Consider the following 15601-nt stretch of genomic DNA (forward strand, 5'->3'; position numbering starts at 1 on the left):
GTTGACCAAACTTCTCTTTCACTGCCCTCTGCTGGCCTTTGCGCTCCTGAGGCCTTTTCTTTTTTTTCTTTCTTTTCTTTTCTTTTTTTTTTTTTGGTGCCTGTGTGTGTGTGTGTGTGTGTGTGTGTGTGTGTGTGTGCCAACACTGCCAGGCTCCCGTGTCCTTTTCAGTTCAACAAGGAAGAGGGTGGAACACACTGCCCCTCGAACCTGGACCTGGTCCTTACACTTAAAGGGAGGAGCTAGGGGTTGTGAATGGCCTATTGGTTAGGAACACTTGCTGCTCTTCCAGAGGACTCGGCTTTGATTCTCAGCACCCACATCATGGCTTACAACTGTCTGTAACTCCAGTTTCAGAAGATCAGAAGCCCTCTTCTGGCTTCCTCGGGCACCAGGAATGTAAGTGGCGCACAGACAGACATACCCGCAGGAAAAACACCCATACACATAAAATAACTTAATTTTTTTTTTTAAGGATACAGAAAAAAAATGTGCCAGGGCCTCAGTGTTGTGTAACAGTTTCCTCCAAGACTGAAACCATTCCATCCTGCACAGAGTTCCTTGGACAGAAAGATAAACAACTCAAAATAAAATCCCACTTGCACAGCTCAGGAGGCAGAGGTGGGCAGATTTCTATGAGCTTGAGGCCAGCCTGGTGTACAGAGTGAGTTCCAGGACAGCCAAAGCTACTCAGAGAAACCCTGTCTCTAAAAAACAACCAGCCAACCAACCAAACAAACAAACCCCATCTCTTGCTGTTTGGAGAATGGCTTATAATGAGAGTGAAGCCAGGACTCCAGGTAACTAGTCGTCTATATCTATGATTTAGGGTAGAGGTGTATCATGGCTTGAATATGCTTGGCCCAGGGAGTGGCACTATTTGGAGTTGTGGCCTTGTTGGAGTAGGTGTGTCGCTGTGGGCTTTAAGACCCTCATCCTAGCCGGGCAGTGGTGGTGCATGCCTTTAATTCCAGCACTTGGGAGGCAGAGGCAGGCATATTTCTGAGTTTGAGGCCAGCATGGTCTACAGAGTGAGTTCCAGGACAGCCAGGGCTATACAGAGAAACCCTGTCTTGAAAAACCAATATATATATATATATATATATATATATATATATATATATATATATATATATATGTTAGAAAACATAGATGCTTAAACTGGAGAGATGGCTTGGTTTTGTTTGTTTCTTTGTTTGTTTGGTTGGTTGATTGGTTGGTTGGTTTTTCGAGACAGGGTTTCTCTCTGTAGCCCTGGCTGTCCTAGAACTCACTCTGTAGACCAGGCTGGCCTCGAACTCAGAAATCTGCCTGCCTCTGCCTCCCAAGTGCTGGAATTAAAGGTGTGCGCCACCACTGCCCAGCTTCTCTGTGTTTTTTAAGGCAATGTAACCCTGGCTACCTAGAAGAAGACCAACCTCGCCTCTCAGATCCACCTGCCTCTGCCTTCCAGAGTGCTGGGATTAAAGGCGTGTACCATCTCTGCCTAGCTGAGAGATGACTCTTACAGAAGACCTGGATTCCATTCTAAGCACCTACAAGGTGGTTCACAACCATCTGTAACTAGTTCTAGGTGATCCAATGCCCTCTTCTGACCTTGGCAGACACATGGTACACATTTGTACTTGCAGACAAATCACTCGCACACAAAATAAAATGAATCAGTCTAATCGTTACAACAACAAAAAAAAACTCTTCAAGTCCAGCCTGGTCTACAGAGTGAGTTCCAGGACAGCCAGGGCTACACAGAAAAACACATGCATACACACACACACACAAACACCAGGACCAGGCGTGTTGGCATCATGTATACCCAGGTCTCAGGAGGCATAGGCAGGAGAATTGCTAGTATAAGACCACCTGGGGCCATATCATAGCATGTCCTAGGCCAGCCTGAACTGTCTAGCAAGACCCTGTCTCAAAAACCCAAAAGAAGCTAGAGGCAGAGTCGGGCAATCTCTGATTTGCAGGTGAGGCTAGCCTACAGAGTGAGTTCCAGGATAGCCAGGGCTACACAGAGAAATCCTGTTGTGAAAAAACAAAACAAGTGTGGTGTGTGTGTGTGTGTGTGTTAGAGAAAGAGACAGACAGACAAGGTACAAAAGTGGAGGTCTGAGACCAACTTAGAAGAGTAGGTTCTATCCATCCACCAAATGGGTCTGTAGGATCAAATTTAGGTTGTCAGGCTTGGTGGCAGGTGCCTTTGACTGCTGAGTGATCATTTGGGCCCTACAGTAAAAATTTTTAACCTTTCTGCATTGTATTTGCTTGAATATTTTCATAAATAAAATGTTAGGATACCAGGGTCTGAGAATAAAGAATTGCAATTTTTTGTTTGTTTGTTTGTTTGTTTTTTGAGACAGGGTTTCTCTATATAGCCCTGGCTGTCCTGGAACTCACTCTGTACACCAGGCTGGCCTCAAACTCAAAAATCCGCCTGCCTCTGCCTCCCAAGTGCTGGGATTAAAGGCATGTGCCACCACCACCCGGCGAACTGCAAATTTTTATCTCAGTAAGTACAGAGTTTTTATGTGAGGTGGTGAATAGTTTTTAATTTTTTAATATTTATTTAAACATATGTGCATATGTATACACATCTATATGTTCCTGAGAGTTTTGCCTACATGTTTGAATGTGTACCACAAGGTGTTGTATCTCCTGGAACACAAGGTTGTGAGCCACTGTAATAGATGAGAACAAATGCTCTTAACCACTGAGCCATTTCTCCGGTGAATGGCTCAGAAAACATTTTCAGGATTAGAGAGATGGTTCAGCAGTATAGAGCACATGTAGGTCTTGCAGGGAATCTCCAAGTTCCAGACCCCACATGGTGGTTCACAAGCATCAGTTTCAAGGGGTTCAACAGCCACACAAGTGGTGCACAACATTCATACACATAAAGAAAAATAATTCTTAACAATTCTTATATTTCTTATTTTGCATATCAAATTTGTGGGTTGTACACTCTGGTCTTCATAACTGACTGGCCAGTGCTAGATGCATGGAATTGTAACATTTAGGTGGAGGCAGAAAGATCAGAAATTCAATGTTATGTCCCTGTAAGTAGCAACTTAGAGATATTTGAGGCCAGCCTTGGATACATAATATCTTGGAGGGAAGAGGGGGAGGAGAAAGAAAGGAAGAAAGGAAGAGAGAGAAAGAGAGAGAGAGAGAGAGAAAGGAAGGAAAAAAGAAAGGAAGGAAAGGAAGAAAGAGAGAGAGAATTTAGTCTGTAGTGTTTACATCTGTAAAATGAGGTGTTTGGGCCCACCCAGAAGATCCTGTATAATGTCAAACTTCAGTGAAGGAAAAATAATAATTAAAAGTAAGTTTTCTTTCTTTTTTTTTTTCTCTATGTTTCTCGAGACAGGGTTTCTCTGTATAGCCCTGGCTGTCCTGGAACTTAGTCTGTAGACCAGGCTGGCCTTGAACTCAGAAATCTGCCCACCTCTGCCTCCCAAGTGTTGGGATTAAAGGCATGCGCCACCACTGCCAGCTAAAAGCAAGTTTTCAAAGCTGGATCTTGTCAGGTGCCTGTAGTCACAGCTATTTAGGGGGCTGAAGGAGGAACTCTTAAGGCCAGGAATATAAGACAAGCCTACACAATGTAACAAGGCCCCAACTGAAAAAGAATAAATTCTCTGAGCAGTCAAAGCAACAAGAGGAGTAAGAATTGTCTGAGAACAAGGACTCACTGGCTTCCTTTATAACCACTGGACACCTGACACTGGTCTCAGCAGGGTAAAAGAGACAAGTGTATAGAATAATTCTTAAGGGGGCAGAGAAGGGAAAAGAATTAGGGGAACAGGGAAGGGGACTTGGCTGGCGAGGGAATGACAGGCAGTAGTTCTGTGGGTGGGAACGTGGTGTGCAAAGGTGGATTCCCCCCCAAGGCCAAGCACAGTCACGTGGTGGAGGTGAGAGTGAGAAAAGCAAATACCGTAGATAGAAGGGTTCTGAAATCTTCAGAGCCGCCTTGGGGGACAGTACGCCACGCACCGCAGCCCCTTCCCTACCCCACCACGCCCACTCGTGGAACTCTAAAACGCACGCAATCCGGACACCAAAAGCCTGGTTCTGGCTAACTGTACCATCCAGTCTTCAGAGGGTTGGAAAGCCGAAGAAACGCCCGCCCATGGACACGCCCCCGCCTCTGCCTCTGATTGGCCAGAGAATTTAAAGACCAGGCCGGTGATAGGGTAATTTTTCTATTCCTAGCATTTGAATGTTCTTAGTGCTGAAGCTTTGCTGCCGGCCGGTTCGAATCGGCTTTTTTCATCAGAAAGCAACGAGTCTATCGGATCCTTGAGGTGGGAAGCAAAGAACGAGATTATTTTAGTGATCCTCGCTGGGAGAGGTACAGATTCGTGGGTCAGGCGGAGGAACAATGGATTCCTGGGCCCGAAGGTTCCGTACATTCCCTAATAATTCACCCTTTCACTGGAATCACACTGACCGTGATACTACTAATTGGTTTATGAAGGGGGTGTGCCTGTCTCCTTCCCATCGCCCAAAGTGTGATTATTGTTCTGCTTCCTGGGTAGAAGTCCCTGAGGACTTGGCCTGGGTGGGTCTCCTCAACGAGCTTCTTTTCTGAGCAGGAACACCTTCTAATGTGGGCCATTGCAGGAAATTGCTCGCCAGTCCTAAGTGCATTTGACGCCACCTTCCACCGCCCCGAGAACTGCAGCAGAGGACGTTTCTCCTTTCGCTCCAGAGTGCTTGGAATATCTTGGTGGCGACAGTGACTACCTGTTGACCCTAAGAGGTCTGGACAGGATTTTCCGCCACGGCAGCCATCCCACCTATTACATCCCTATTTTCTGTGACTTGTGTGCTACGGTCTCTGCACGCCTGCAGAGGCATTGAAGATGCCTTCTAGCACCGAGGCGACGACCGGTGAATGTGACGACGCGGAGCTCCAGTGCCGGGTAGCCGTGGAGGAGCTAAGTCCTGGGGGGCAACCTCGAAAACGCCAGGCTCTGCGCGCTGCAGAGCTGAGCCTAGGTCGAAACGAACGCCGCGAGTTGATGCTACGACTGCAGGCACCTGGACCCGCGGGGCGGCCACGCTGTTTCCCGCTGCGCGCCGTGCGCCTCTTCACCCGCTTTGCTGCGGCTGGGCGCAGCACCTTGCGGGTCCCCGCCGATGGCCTGCCTGGGGCTGGCTCAGTGCAGCTGCTGCTCTCCGACTGTCCCCCGGAGCGGTTGCGCCGCTTCCTGCGCATGCTGCGCCTGAAGCTGGCGGTCGCCCCTGGACCGGGACCCGCCTCTGCCCGCGCACAATTGCTCGGCCCGCGGCCTCGAGATTTTGTCACCATCAGTCCAGTGCAGCCAGAGGAACTGCGGCGTGCTGCGGCCACCAAGGCTCCAGATTCTGCGCTGGAAAAGCGGCCAATGGAATCCCAGCCTAGCACGGTGAGAACCAGAAAGGGAGTGGGTGAGCTATTATTGAGGATAGTAGGAACCCAGGAAGCCAAGGTTGGGGGAAGATAGTCGGCAGTATTAAGGAGACAGCTGGTGATTTGAAATGCCCATCGTACATCATTTGAATATGGTGACGCTTAGTTGTAAATCATCCATGCTTCTCCGCCAGTAATTCCCAAGATTAGATAAGTTGAGAACAGGATCCAGGCTACATCCAGAGAAATAGCAGCGGAGGAGACAAGGCAAGGAAACTTAAGAAGGAAGAACAACGGCTATTAAGCCTCAGAAGAGAGGAACTTTTGGAAAGAATAGAAAAGGAGGGGGTCAGGGACAGGCAATAACCCAATCTCCTGAGGAAAACAACCATCAGGTAGGTCTGACAGAGCTTTTAGATTTGATCAGCCGTGGTCACCAATCTAATTGGCCTGGCATTGAGCTGGTGGAAAGCCGGAAATGGAAGCTAGTATCTGTTGGAACTAAGTTCTGATGACCCAGATCTGCTCAAAGTTCCAAGTGAAGTCAAGAGCAAAGCAAAGGACTGTTTTGCAATGCATACAGACCAAGCAGCCTGGCAGGAGGTTCTGAGACAGCCCGGTTCCTCCCAGGACGCTCCAAGGTGGCCCCTGCCTGTGAAGAAGTTGCGCATGCCCTCCACCAAGCCGAAGCTTTCTGAAGAGCAAGCTGCGGTGCTGAGGATGGTTCTGAAAGGCCAGAGCATTTTCTTTACTGGGAGTGCAGGTAATATAGAGAAAGAACAAGGTGGTGGGCGGCCCTAGGCTGCCGTCGGGGAGCAGGCAACTCTGACTTTGCCTACTACCCAGGGACAGGAAAGTCCTACCTGCTGAAACATATCCTGGGTTCCCTGCCTCCTACTGGCACTGTGGCCACTGCCAGCACTGGGGTGGCAGCCTGCCACATTGGGGGCACCACGCTTCATGCCTTTGCAGGTAAGTGGGATTCCCTGGGCTTGGGTTAAAAAGCAAGCCAGACCTGTGGCAAAGGAGGGAGAGATGAGGGGGGCTGGGATTTCAGCATGGACTGAATAGTATCACTTCTAGGCATCGGCTCAGGCCAGGCTCCCCTGGCCCAGTGTGTGGCCCTGGCCCATCGGCCAGGTGTGCGGCAGGGCTGGCTGAACTGCCAACGTTTGGTCATTGATGAGATCTCCATGGTAGAGGCAGACTTCTTTGACAAGTTGGAAGCTGTGGCCAGGTCAGTCCATTCAGCAAGGGCAGTCACTGAGGTCTGAGTCTGGTTCTTTGCCACCCAGCATCTATCTCTAAAGCACTCCCTGCTCCCATCCAGAGCTGTCCGGCAACAGAAGAAGCCATTTGGAGGGATCCAGCTCATCATCTGTGGGGACTTCCTACAGTTGCCACCAGTGACCAAAGGCTCCCAGCACCCTCGATTCTGCTTTCAGGTACTGGTCACACCCTAACCCTGACCTGGGCTTGTGAGGAACTTACACCCTGATTCTGATCGTATGCTTGTGGGAGAAGTCTTCTCTGATCTCTAACTCACCCCTGTCCTTTCTCCACCAGGCCAAGACCTGGAGGAGGTGTGTGCCAGTGATTCTAGAGCTGACTGAGGTGTGGAGACAAGCAGACCAGACCTTCATCTCTCTACTGCAGGCGGTGAGGCTAGGCAGGTGGGTACTGGGAAAGGGGCCACGGGACGAGGATGCATGCATGGTTTTTTTTTTTTTTTTAAAGATTTATTTATTATTATAAATGAGTACACTGTAGCTGTCTTCAGATGCACCAGAAGAGGGCACCAGATTTCTTTATGAGTTGTTGTGAGCCACCATGTGGTTGCTGGGATTTGAACTCATGACCTTTAGAAGAGCAGACAGTGCTCTTACCCACTGAGCCATCTCACCAGCCCCCATGCATGGGTTTATATTATTTTGTTTGGGGGTGGCAGTCCTCCTGTAGCTGAGGCTGGTGGAGAATTTGGATGACCTTGAACTCCTGATCCTCTTACCCTCCTCAGTCCTAGGATTTGCAGGCTTTTGGTAACCATACCTAGTCCAGGGAAGAGGGAGAGAGATGTTTATCCTCAGGATTGAGCAGTCTGTATAGGAAAACAAGGTTTGGAACAACTTAGGATAGAATGTATCCAAGAATGTCATAACACCAATCAATCAATCAATCAATGTTATGGTATTGGGCATTGTGGCACACAACTGCAACCACAGGACTCAAGAGGCTGAGGCGTAGGAGAGTGAGTTCGAGGCTGAGGCGTAGGAGAGTGAGTTCGAGGCTGAGGCGTAGGAGAGTGAGTTCGAGGCTGGGGTGTAGGAGAGTGAGTTTGAGGCCACCTCGGGCTATTTCGGAAGACACTATTACAAACAACAACAACAACAACAGCAAACCTACTCCTTATACCATACCTCACACAGAAACACAGGCTAGCTGGCTGGAGAGACAGTTCAGTCAGGAAAGTACTTGTTACACAAGCATGAGGACCTGAGTTTCCCCAGTGCCAGTGTAAAAAGTTGAGATTGACAGCAGATGCCCATAAATTCCTGTGCTAGGGAGCTAGGGAGGTCAAAACAGGAGAATTCTTCAGTTTGCTGGCCTGGTGAGTAAGCTCCAAGTTTATTTAGTAAGAGACTCTGTCTCAAAAATCAAATAAAAAAGATAGAAAGTTCTGGGTGTAGTGGCACATGTTTTTAAATCAGAACTTTGGAGGCAGAGACAAATGGATCTCTGTGAGTTCAAGGCCAACCTGGTCTACAGAGTGAGTTCCAGGACAGCTAGGGCTACATAGTGAGAACCTGTCTCGAAAAACAAAACCAAACTAAGGCTAAAAGTAACCGAGGAAGACTCAGCATTAACTTCTAGCTTGTGTGTGTGTGTGTGTGCATGTGTGTGTGTACACGCTTGTGTGTACGCATGTGCATACACACACACACACACACACACACACACACACACACACACACACACACGCAAGAGAAAGAAAAAGAAAAAAAAAATACTCAGGCTAGCTATTTCAACAAAAGTAGGCAAGTGGCTAGAAGATTGTACCCTAGGGGCTGATCTGATGACAGGATAGCTGGTATTCCTGTGTATCAACACCAGCATCCTATTCCAGGCCTCCGATCCTCTAGCCTGAGGTCACTCATGATATCCTGCTTCTTTAGGAACACTGGGTTCAGAGGTGGCCAGTTCCTGGGGGCAGATACAGCAGTAGGTCCACCTGTGTTCAGAGTCCAGCATCCTTAGCCCCATGCTCACATCTGAGGGACAGGTCGACGGGCTGGGGGTTGGGTAGCAGCAAAGCTCGTCCTGTTGTCCCTTTTGAGTCCCAATACTTGGCCTGTGCAGCAGGCCATACTGTCCTCACCTTTTCTGGTATCCAGAGGATCTCTAGTCTGACACTGCAGCCCCCACAGATGTTCGGATGAAGTGACCCGCCAGCTCAGGGCCACAGCCACCCATAAGGTGGGACGAGATGGAATTGTAGCCACGAGACTATGCACCCATCAGGATGATGTGGCCCTTACCAACGAGAAGCGGCTGAAGGAGCTGCCAGGTAAATAGAATCCTTGGGCTTGACAAAACCAGCTGGGGAGGGGCCATCAAACAGGTGTGACATTCCCCCCACGCCCACCCCTGCCAAACTGGGCCCAAGCTCTATATACATTTACAGATGAAACTGTAACCTAAAAGCTATGGTGAGCTGATTCCAAGGCCCCGGCTAGACCTGAGCTGTCCGCACATTTCATCCCCCACAACCATCCTGATCTAATACATTTGTGGAAGCTGAGCCACAAATCAATATATAACTTGCTTTCTCAACTCTTGCTTTTCCAGGTGATGTACACAGCTTTGAGGCTATAGACAGTGACCCTGAGTTAAGCCGGACCCTGGATGCTCAGTGTCCTGTAAACCGTGTCCTTCAGTTAAAGCTGGGGGCTCAGGTGAGTGGGAAATGGGGTGGGAGGGAGATGGATCCCCGATTATTAACACTCTACCAAGGCCCCTTGATAGTTGAGACCTACTGTGACCACTTCTCGCCCCGTTTTCTGTCTTCAGCTTTTCTCTCGTTTCTTCATCAAGGTGCCCTGTCAAGCAACACCATTTTAGACAAGTCTCTTCCTTACTGAAGCTCAGTTCCTAGGTGAAATGTCTCCCCATGGTAACATCCTCCATGTGTACCTGGTATACCTAGATGGGCAGCTCCTGACTCCTCCTTTGTGGGAATGGCCAAGAATGGCAGATTTTCCTCAGAGTCCACTGGGCACATGTGGGAAATGCAAGCCTTGTGTCATTCCTCAAATTTTGTGGTCTTCTAGGCAGGCACAATCCCTTAATTTGCCTTTTTTGAAAACAGGATACTGCCAGGCAGTGGTGGCACACACCTTTTATCCCAGCACTTGGGAGGTAGAAGCAGGCAGATTTCTTAGTTTGAGGCTAGCCTGATCTACAGAGTGAGTTTCAGGACAGCCAGGGCTACACAGAGAAACCCTGTCTCAAAAACAAAAACAAAATAAAACAAACAAACAAACAAACAAAACCCAGGATAACTTTGTAGATCCACCTGGCCTGGAACTTGTTATGTTGACTAGGGTGGCCTTGAACTCTGGAGATCTGCCTGCTTCTGCTTCCTGAGTGCTGGAGTAGAAACAGGGCTCCACCAAACCCAGCTGGGTCTCTTTTCAAAGTCCTGTGATGAAGGTTACCCTCCTGGCTTTACCACCTTCTTTCTGGGCAATTTGATGACTACTAAGCCCTTTGATACAAGATAAGGCCAAGATAGTTCCAGGAAAATAAGGTAGCTTGTCACACAGGTCACCATCACCACAGTGGTCCTTGTGCTAAGAATTCCCTACCCTCTCTCTGAATCCTAACGGCTAGAGGAGTCAGTCCCAGAGAGGGTCCTTCTCCATCCCTGCACTTCCTCCTCTGCAGGTCATGCTGGTGAAGAACTTGGCAGTGTCTCGGGGCCTGGTGAATGGTGCCCGAGGAGTCGTAGTTGGATTTGAGTCAGAAGGGAGAGGTGAGTGATGGTGGAGGGAGGGGTCATGCTCCTTGGGTTTATTTCAGGACAAACTGTAGGCTTGCTAAAAGGTGGGACTTCCCCATGCCTTCTTCAGGGCTTCCCCGGGTACGGTTCCTGTGTGGCATCACCGAGGTCATCCGAACTGACCGCTGGACAGTACAGGTCACCGGGGGACAGTACCTCAGCCGGCAGCAGCTTCCCCTACAGCTGGCCTGGGCAATGTCCATCCACAAAAGCCAGGTGACTTTCTGGTGCAGGGGTGAGCAAAATAGGACAGAGTGGGCAGGCTATGCTGAGCCCAGGCTGGCCTCAAACTCATTATGTAGCCATAGAGAATGTTGGCCTTGATCTTTCTACCTCTGTCTCCTAGAAGCTTTTATTACAAGTTTGCAACACAATGCCTGTGTGCTGAGGTTCAATCTGAACCCTGTTAGACAAGCATGCTCCCAGCCATGCCACGCCCCCAGCCCTATACTCCTCTTTAGTGTACTTCCTATTCCATGTTCCTCTCTCCCTTTCTAGACCCTCCTCTGCTATTTCCTGACCATGACCAGAACAGATTAACAACCATATGAAGTGTAGATACAACTGGTAATAGTTGGTGATTCACAGGCAGAAAATAAAGGTGCTGAGAAAGCTTCCCAGGGACACAGCTAGGGGAGAGGCAGAGTGTACCTCTGTACCTGTTTGATTATTGTTTGAGCTCTTTCTCTCACTCTGTCCCTCAAGGTCTCCTATGTTTAAGACTCTGGATGGGAGCTGGAGAGATAGCTCAGGTTAAGAGTACTGGCTACTCTTCCAGAGGTCCTAAGTTCAATTCCTAGCAACCACATGGTGGTTCATAACCATCTATACTCAGATCTGGTGCCCTCTACAGGCCTGGTAGGCATACATGCAGGCAGAACACTTTATACATAATGAATAAATAAATCTTTAATAAAAAAAAAAAAAAAAGACTCTGCATGAGCAAGGCCTTCCGGGCACAGTAGCTGGGTTGGTGAAAGTCATTTGAATATAAGAGACTTCAGGCAAAGTTGCCTTTAACTGACCCTCTATCACCCAGGGAATGTCTTTGGACTGTGTGGAGATCTCTCTGGGCCGTGTGTTTGCCAGTGGTCAAGCCTATGTGGCTCTCTCCCGGGCCCGTAGCCTCCAGGGTCTACGTGTGTTAGACTTCGATCCCATGGTGGTTCGATGTGACTCCCGAGTGCTGCACTTCTACGCCACCCTTCGGCGGGGCAGGGACCTCAGTCTGGTAAGGAGTCCCCTAAAGATGGACCTCCCAGGTGTGGGCAGGCTGAGAAGGAGGCCTAGCAGTGAATCTTTACTGACTCCTCTCTGGTGAAGGCAGAAGGAGAGAGGTATGGATGGGTCCTCAGGCTGTGGCTCTGGGGATTGGCGCAAACCTGTGACTGGCTTTCTGGGTCTGACCTAGGAATCCCAAGATGACGAGGAGGCAAACTCAGATCTGGAGAACACGGACCCAAACCTCTGACCTCGGCTGAAAGAGAAGACAAGCTTTTTAGCTTTTTCATGGGTCAAGGGATTAGCTGGGGAGAGGCCCGTGTTTTTCCTCATCCAGCCTCTGGTAGGGTTAATGGACAGTTTCCCATCTACTTAACTAGCTTTGCTTCAGCTTCACCTATTTCCCTGGAGAAATGACTTCCAGGGTTAGAAGCTAGACAGGGTAATGTTTACCAGAGGGCAAAGTTCTCTACAAAGGCTGGAACACACAGCCACAGAGTTCCTAGCTGCAGACCGAAGAGGCCTTGAACACACAGCCACAGAGTTCCTAGCTGCAGACCGAAGAGACAGTGCTGGCAGCAGCAGCCCCTCGACCCCACGGGGCCTGTCTTATTGACATTGCCTTTATTTATTTTGTGTGCCCGTGCATGCACAGCACAGCGTCTATGTGAAGATCAGAGGACAACTTGAGGAAGTTGGTTTTCTCTTTCCCCATGTGTGTTCTGGGGGTTAAATTCAGGTCACAGGGCTTGGTGGCAGGCCCTTACACCTGATGAGCAATCTTGCTACCAGGGTCAGTTCTAATTTTCCTTGTGTTATTATAAGAAAATAGATAAGGCTGAGTACTTTATAAAAAAAAGATTTATTTTTAATTAGTATAAGCTCACAGTTCTAGAAGATTAAGAACATGGAACCAGCCTAGGATCGGCTTTGCTGGGGCTTGACGGTAGCCGGCAGGCATCACATGGCAAGGACACGAGCTGGCAGGATCATGCGAGACAAACAACTGAAGACAGCAGTTGTGGAGAACAGCATTAATCCATCCATAAGGGCAGGACCCCCTTGCCTTAGTTACCTCCCATGCTCTCCATCTCTTAAGAGTTACATCATCTTTTTTTTTTTTAAGATTTATTTATTATTATACATAAATAAGTACACTGTAGCTGTCTTCAGATGCACCAGAAGAGGGCATCGGATCTCATTACAGATGGTTGTGAGCCACCATGTGGTTGCTGGGATCTGATTCGGAAGAGCAGTCGGTGCTCTTACCCGCTGAGCCATCTTGCCAGCCCCCGGGGTTACATCATCTTAACACTGCTACACTAGGGACTAAGCTTCCAGCATATAAACCTATAAGGAAAACCATCCGAACTATGGCAGGAGCCTAGAGGGGATTCAGGCCAGACACAAGCCCAAGATAGAAGTTTAATTACATTCACAGCTGAGCTCAGCCTAACACAGCCCCAAGTAAACATCATGCTGAGCCTGACTGAGAACAGACGCTGCAAAATGTGCTGTTTTCAGGGGAGAGGTCGTGTTTAGGACACCGAGATGGACGTTCTCAGTTGTATTTATTTAAGCCAAATAACATTGTGAACGGGGTAACTGTGCCTCCTGCCTGGTCTCTCTCCCTCTCTGGGGGAGTGCACATGGAGGTGCGTGTTCAGCCACCTCAAGGACCCTAGCAGCCTGATGGGAGGAGGTTCTCTTTGTAGCAACTGTCATTTGGAAAACTGAGTTTTCTGAAGGTGGAGACAAACAATGGGCCAACCAGGAGAATAACTGTCACCCACAAGTTAAGACAAAGATACTCTAGAGCAGTTCTCAAGTCCAGCTCACCGTGAGACCCTGGCTTTGATGTTCTGATAGGGACGGAGCCATCAACGAACTACCTTCAGTTTATCGAAAAGCATGATGGAGAGGCTAGAGAGAGGGGCTCGGTGGTTAACAGCCTAGTATGCTCTCGCAGAGAACTGCAGGCTGGTCCCCAGCACCGATATGAAGCACGCTATAGATCTAGCCACCTTTAACTCCATGTCCAGGGTGGCCTGAGGTGTCAGATCTCCCTGAAACGGGAGTTACAGGCAGCTGTGAGACACCTGACCTGGGTACTGGAAATGGAACTCAGGTCCTTACCAGTAGCAATTGGGTTTTGGTGGTGGTGGTGTTGTTTTTTTATTGTTTGGTTTTTTTTAATCTATTTATTTTTTATTTATTTATTTTTTTTTTATGAGAAAATGAGGGAGCTGCCGAGCGGAGGTGGCGCACACCTTTAATCCCAGCACTTGGGAGGCAGAGGCAGGCGGATTTCTGAGTTCGAGGCCAGCCTGGTCTACAGAGTGAGTTTCAGGACAGCCAGGGCTATACAGAGAAATCCTGTCTTGAAAAACCAAAAAGAAAAAAGAAAGAAAGAAAGAAGAAAATGAGGGAGCCGCACTTCAATCCCAAAGCCAGCTTTAGTTTTTTACTTGAATTGGGACCACATAAAGCCCATTTGCCACTTGTGTCTGTAGAGGGCAGCAGAGGCAAGCATTTGGGAATCCGCCAAGGGCCAGCTGCATGGCAGGAAAAAAAGAAAGGAATGCCTGCCGGGCTGTCCTGCTCCTCCCCCACCCCGAACCGCTTCTGCGGGGTTGACACCCCTTCCACCAACACCGCCTCGGTGGTTGTCGAGTGGGAAGGGGCAGCTAGCTACTCGGGCAAGATGGTGGCATTGGTGCGGGTGCTAGTCCGAGGCTCCGATCTGTGATTTCAGACCAGTCAGCTGGAGGTGATACCACTTGGCCAATTTACCCTTTTTCTTGGGACATTTTCTCTTTTTCTTCAGATGTTTTACTTGTCCAGTGGTCTCAAGATTCCTTACTTAGATGTGTTTATTCTCCTGGAAAGATAAAAGCCAAACCATGCTCCCACACTAACTCTCAGGGGTTATTTTTTGGAAGCATGTATCTTTCCTAGGGCAAAATGGTTTTTTGTTTTGTTTTGTTTGGCAACAGAAAAAGTATTATTGGCCCGGCAGTGGTGGTTCACGCCTTTAATCCCAGCACTTGGGAAGCAGAGGCAGGTGGATTTCTGAGTTGAGGCCAACCTGGTCTACAGAGTGAGTTCCAGGACAGCCAGGGCTATACAGAGAAACCTGTCTTGAAAAACTAAGAAAAAAAAAAAAAGCAATGTTTTTCCAGTAAATAACACAATCTTGGGCTGGTGACATGGCTCACTGGGTAAGAGTACTGACTGCTCTTCCAAAGGTCCTGAGTTCAAATCCCAGCAACCAGATGGTGGCTCACAACTATCTGTAATGAGATCTGTCGCCCTCTTCTGGTTCGTCTGAAGGCAGCTACAGTGTACTTATGTATAATAATAAATAAATCTTAAAAAACAAAACAAAACACAATCTTGAGGTTCATAGTGTGATCAAACATCTTATAACAAGCAGTACACACTCTTAACCACAGAGCTATCCCTCTCACCCCTGAAGAGATGTTTCCTTGCTTCCCATCTGCCTAGACCACCGGGGTGCCTGAAGGTCCTGCCTTAAGCATTCTTGTAAAGCTGCTCCTGGAAGGCCTGGACAACAAAGGCAGGTGTGCTCCCCGAGGGGCCTGCAGTTACCACTGCCCCTGAGGCAGGGGTGCGCAAACCTAGCAGTTCTTTATTTGGGGGGCATCTAATTTGATCTATCCTGGAATATATATCCCTGGGGGCTCTAGTGAAACCTCACCTGAGTGAGGAATCCAGACTGTCTACACTGGGGATGATGTCACAGGGCTTCAGTGGCTGCTGACACATGCAATGACCCACAAGCAACAGTCTCACACATCACACACACACACACACACACACACCACACCACATACACACACCACATACACACACACACCACACCACACACACACCACACACACACACACCACCCACCA

At 48.7% G+C, this 15601-nt stretch overlaps 1 protein-coding gene across 4 annotated transcripts; it reads left to right on the forward strand.

Annotated features, from left to right (window-relative positions):
* The first annotated feature begins 4193 nt into the window (after positions 1-4193).
* Positions 4194-12878, forward strand: Pif1 (PIF1 5'-to-3' DNA helicase). 4 transcript variants are annotated; one of them, XM_031345148.1, is made up of 13 exons: positions 4194-4357; positions 4602-5417; positions 6032-6164; positions 6248-6373; positions 6485-6638; positions 6732-6846; positions 6968-7074; positions 8827-8966; positions 9248-9354; positions 10346-10433; positions 10531-10676; positions 11500-11691; positions 11872-12878. In XM_031345148.1, exons 2-13 carry the CDS (start codon positions 4872-4874, stop codon positions 11929-11931), a joined length of 1914 nt encoding a protein of 637 aa, XP_031201008.1. In that variant the 5' UTR covers positions 4194-4357; positions 4602-4871; the 3' UTR covers positions 11932-12878. The 4 variants fall into 4 exon arrangements, with proteins under 4 accessions (XP_031201008.1, XP_031201009.1, XP_031201010.1 ...); XM_031345149.1 differs by having other exon boundaries at positions 4194-4310; XM_031345150.1 differs by having other exon boundaries at positions 4194-4310; positions 4630-5417.
* Positions 12879-15601: the final 2723 nt, after the last annotated feature.

The sequence above is a fragment of the Mastomys coucha genome, unplaced genomic scaffold (assembly GCF_008632895.1).
Source record: "Mastomys coucha isolate ucsf_1 unplaced genomic scaffold, UCSF_Mcou_1 pScaffold23, whole genome shotgun sequence".
NCBI lineage: Eukaryota > Metazoa > Chordata > Mammalia > Rodentia > Muridae > Mastomys > Mastomys coucha.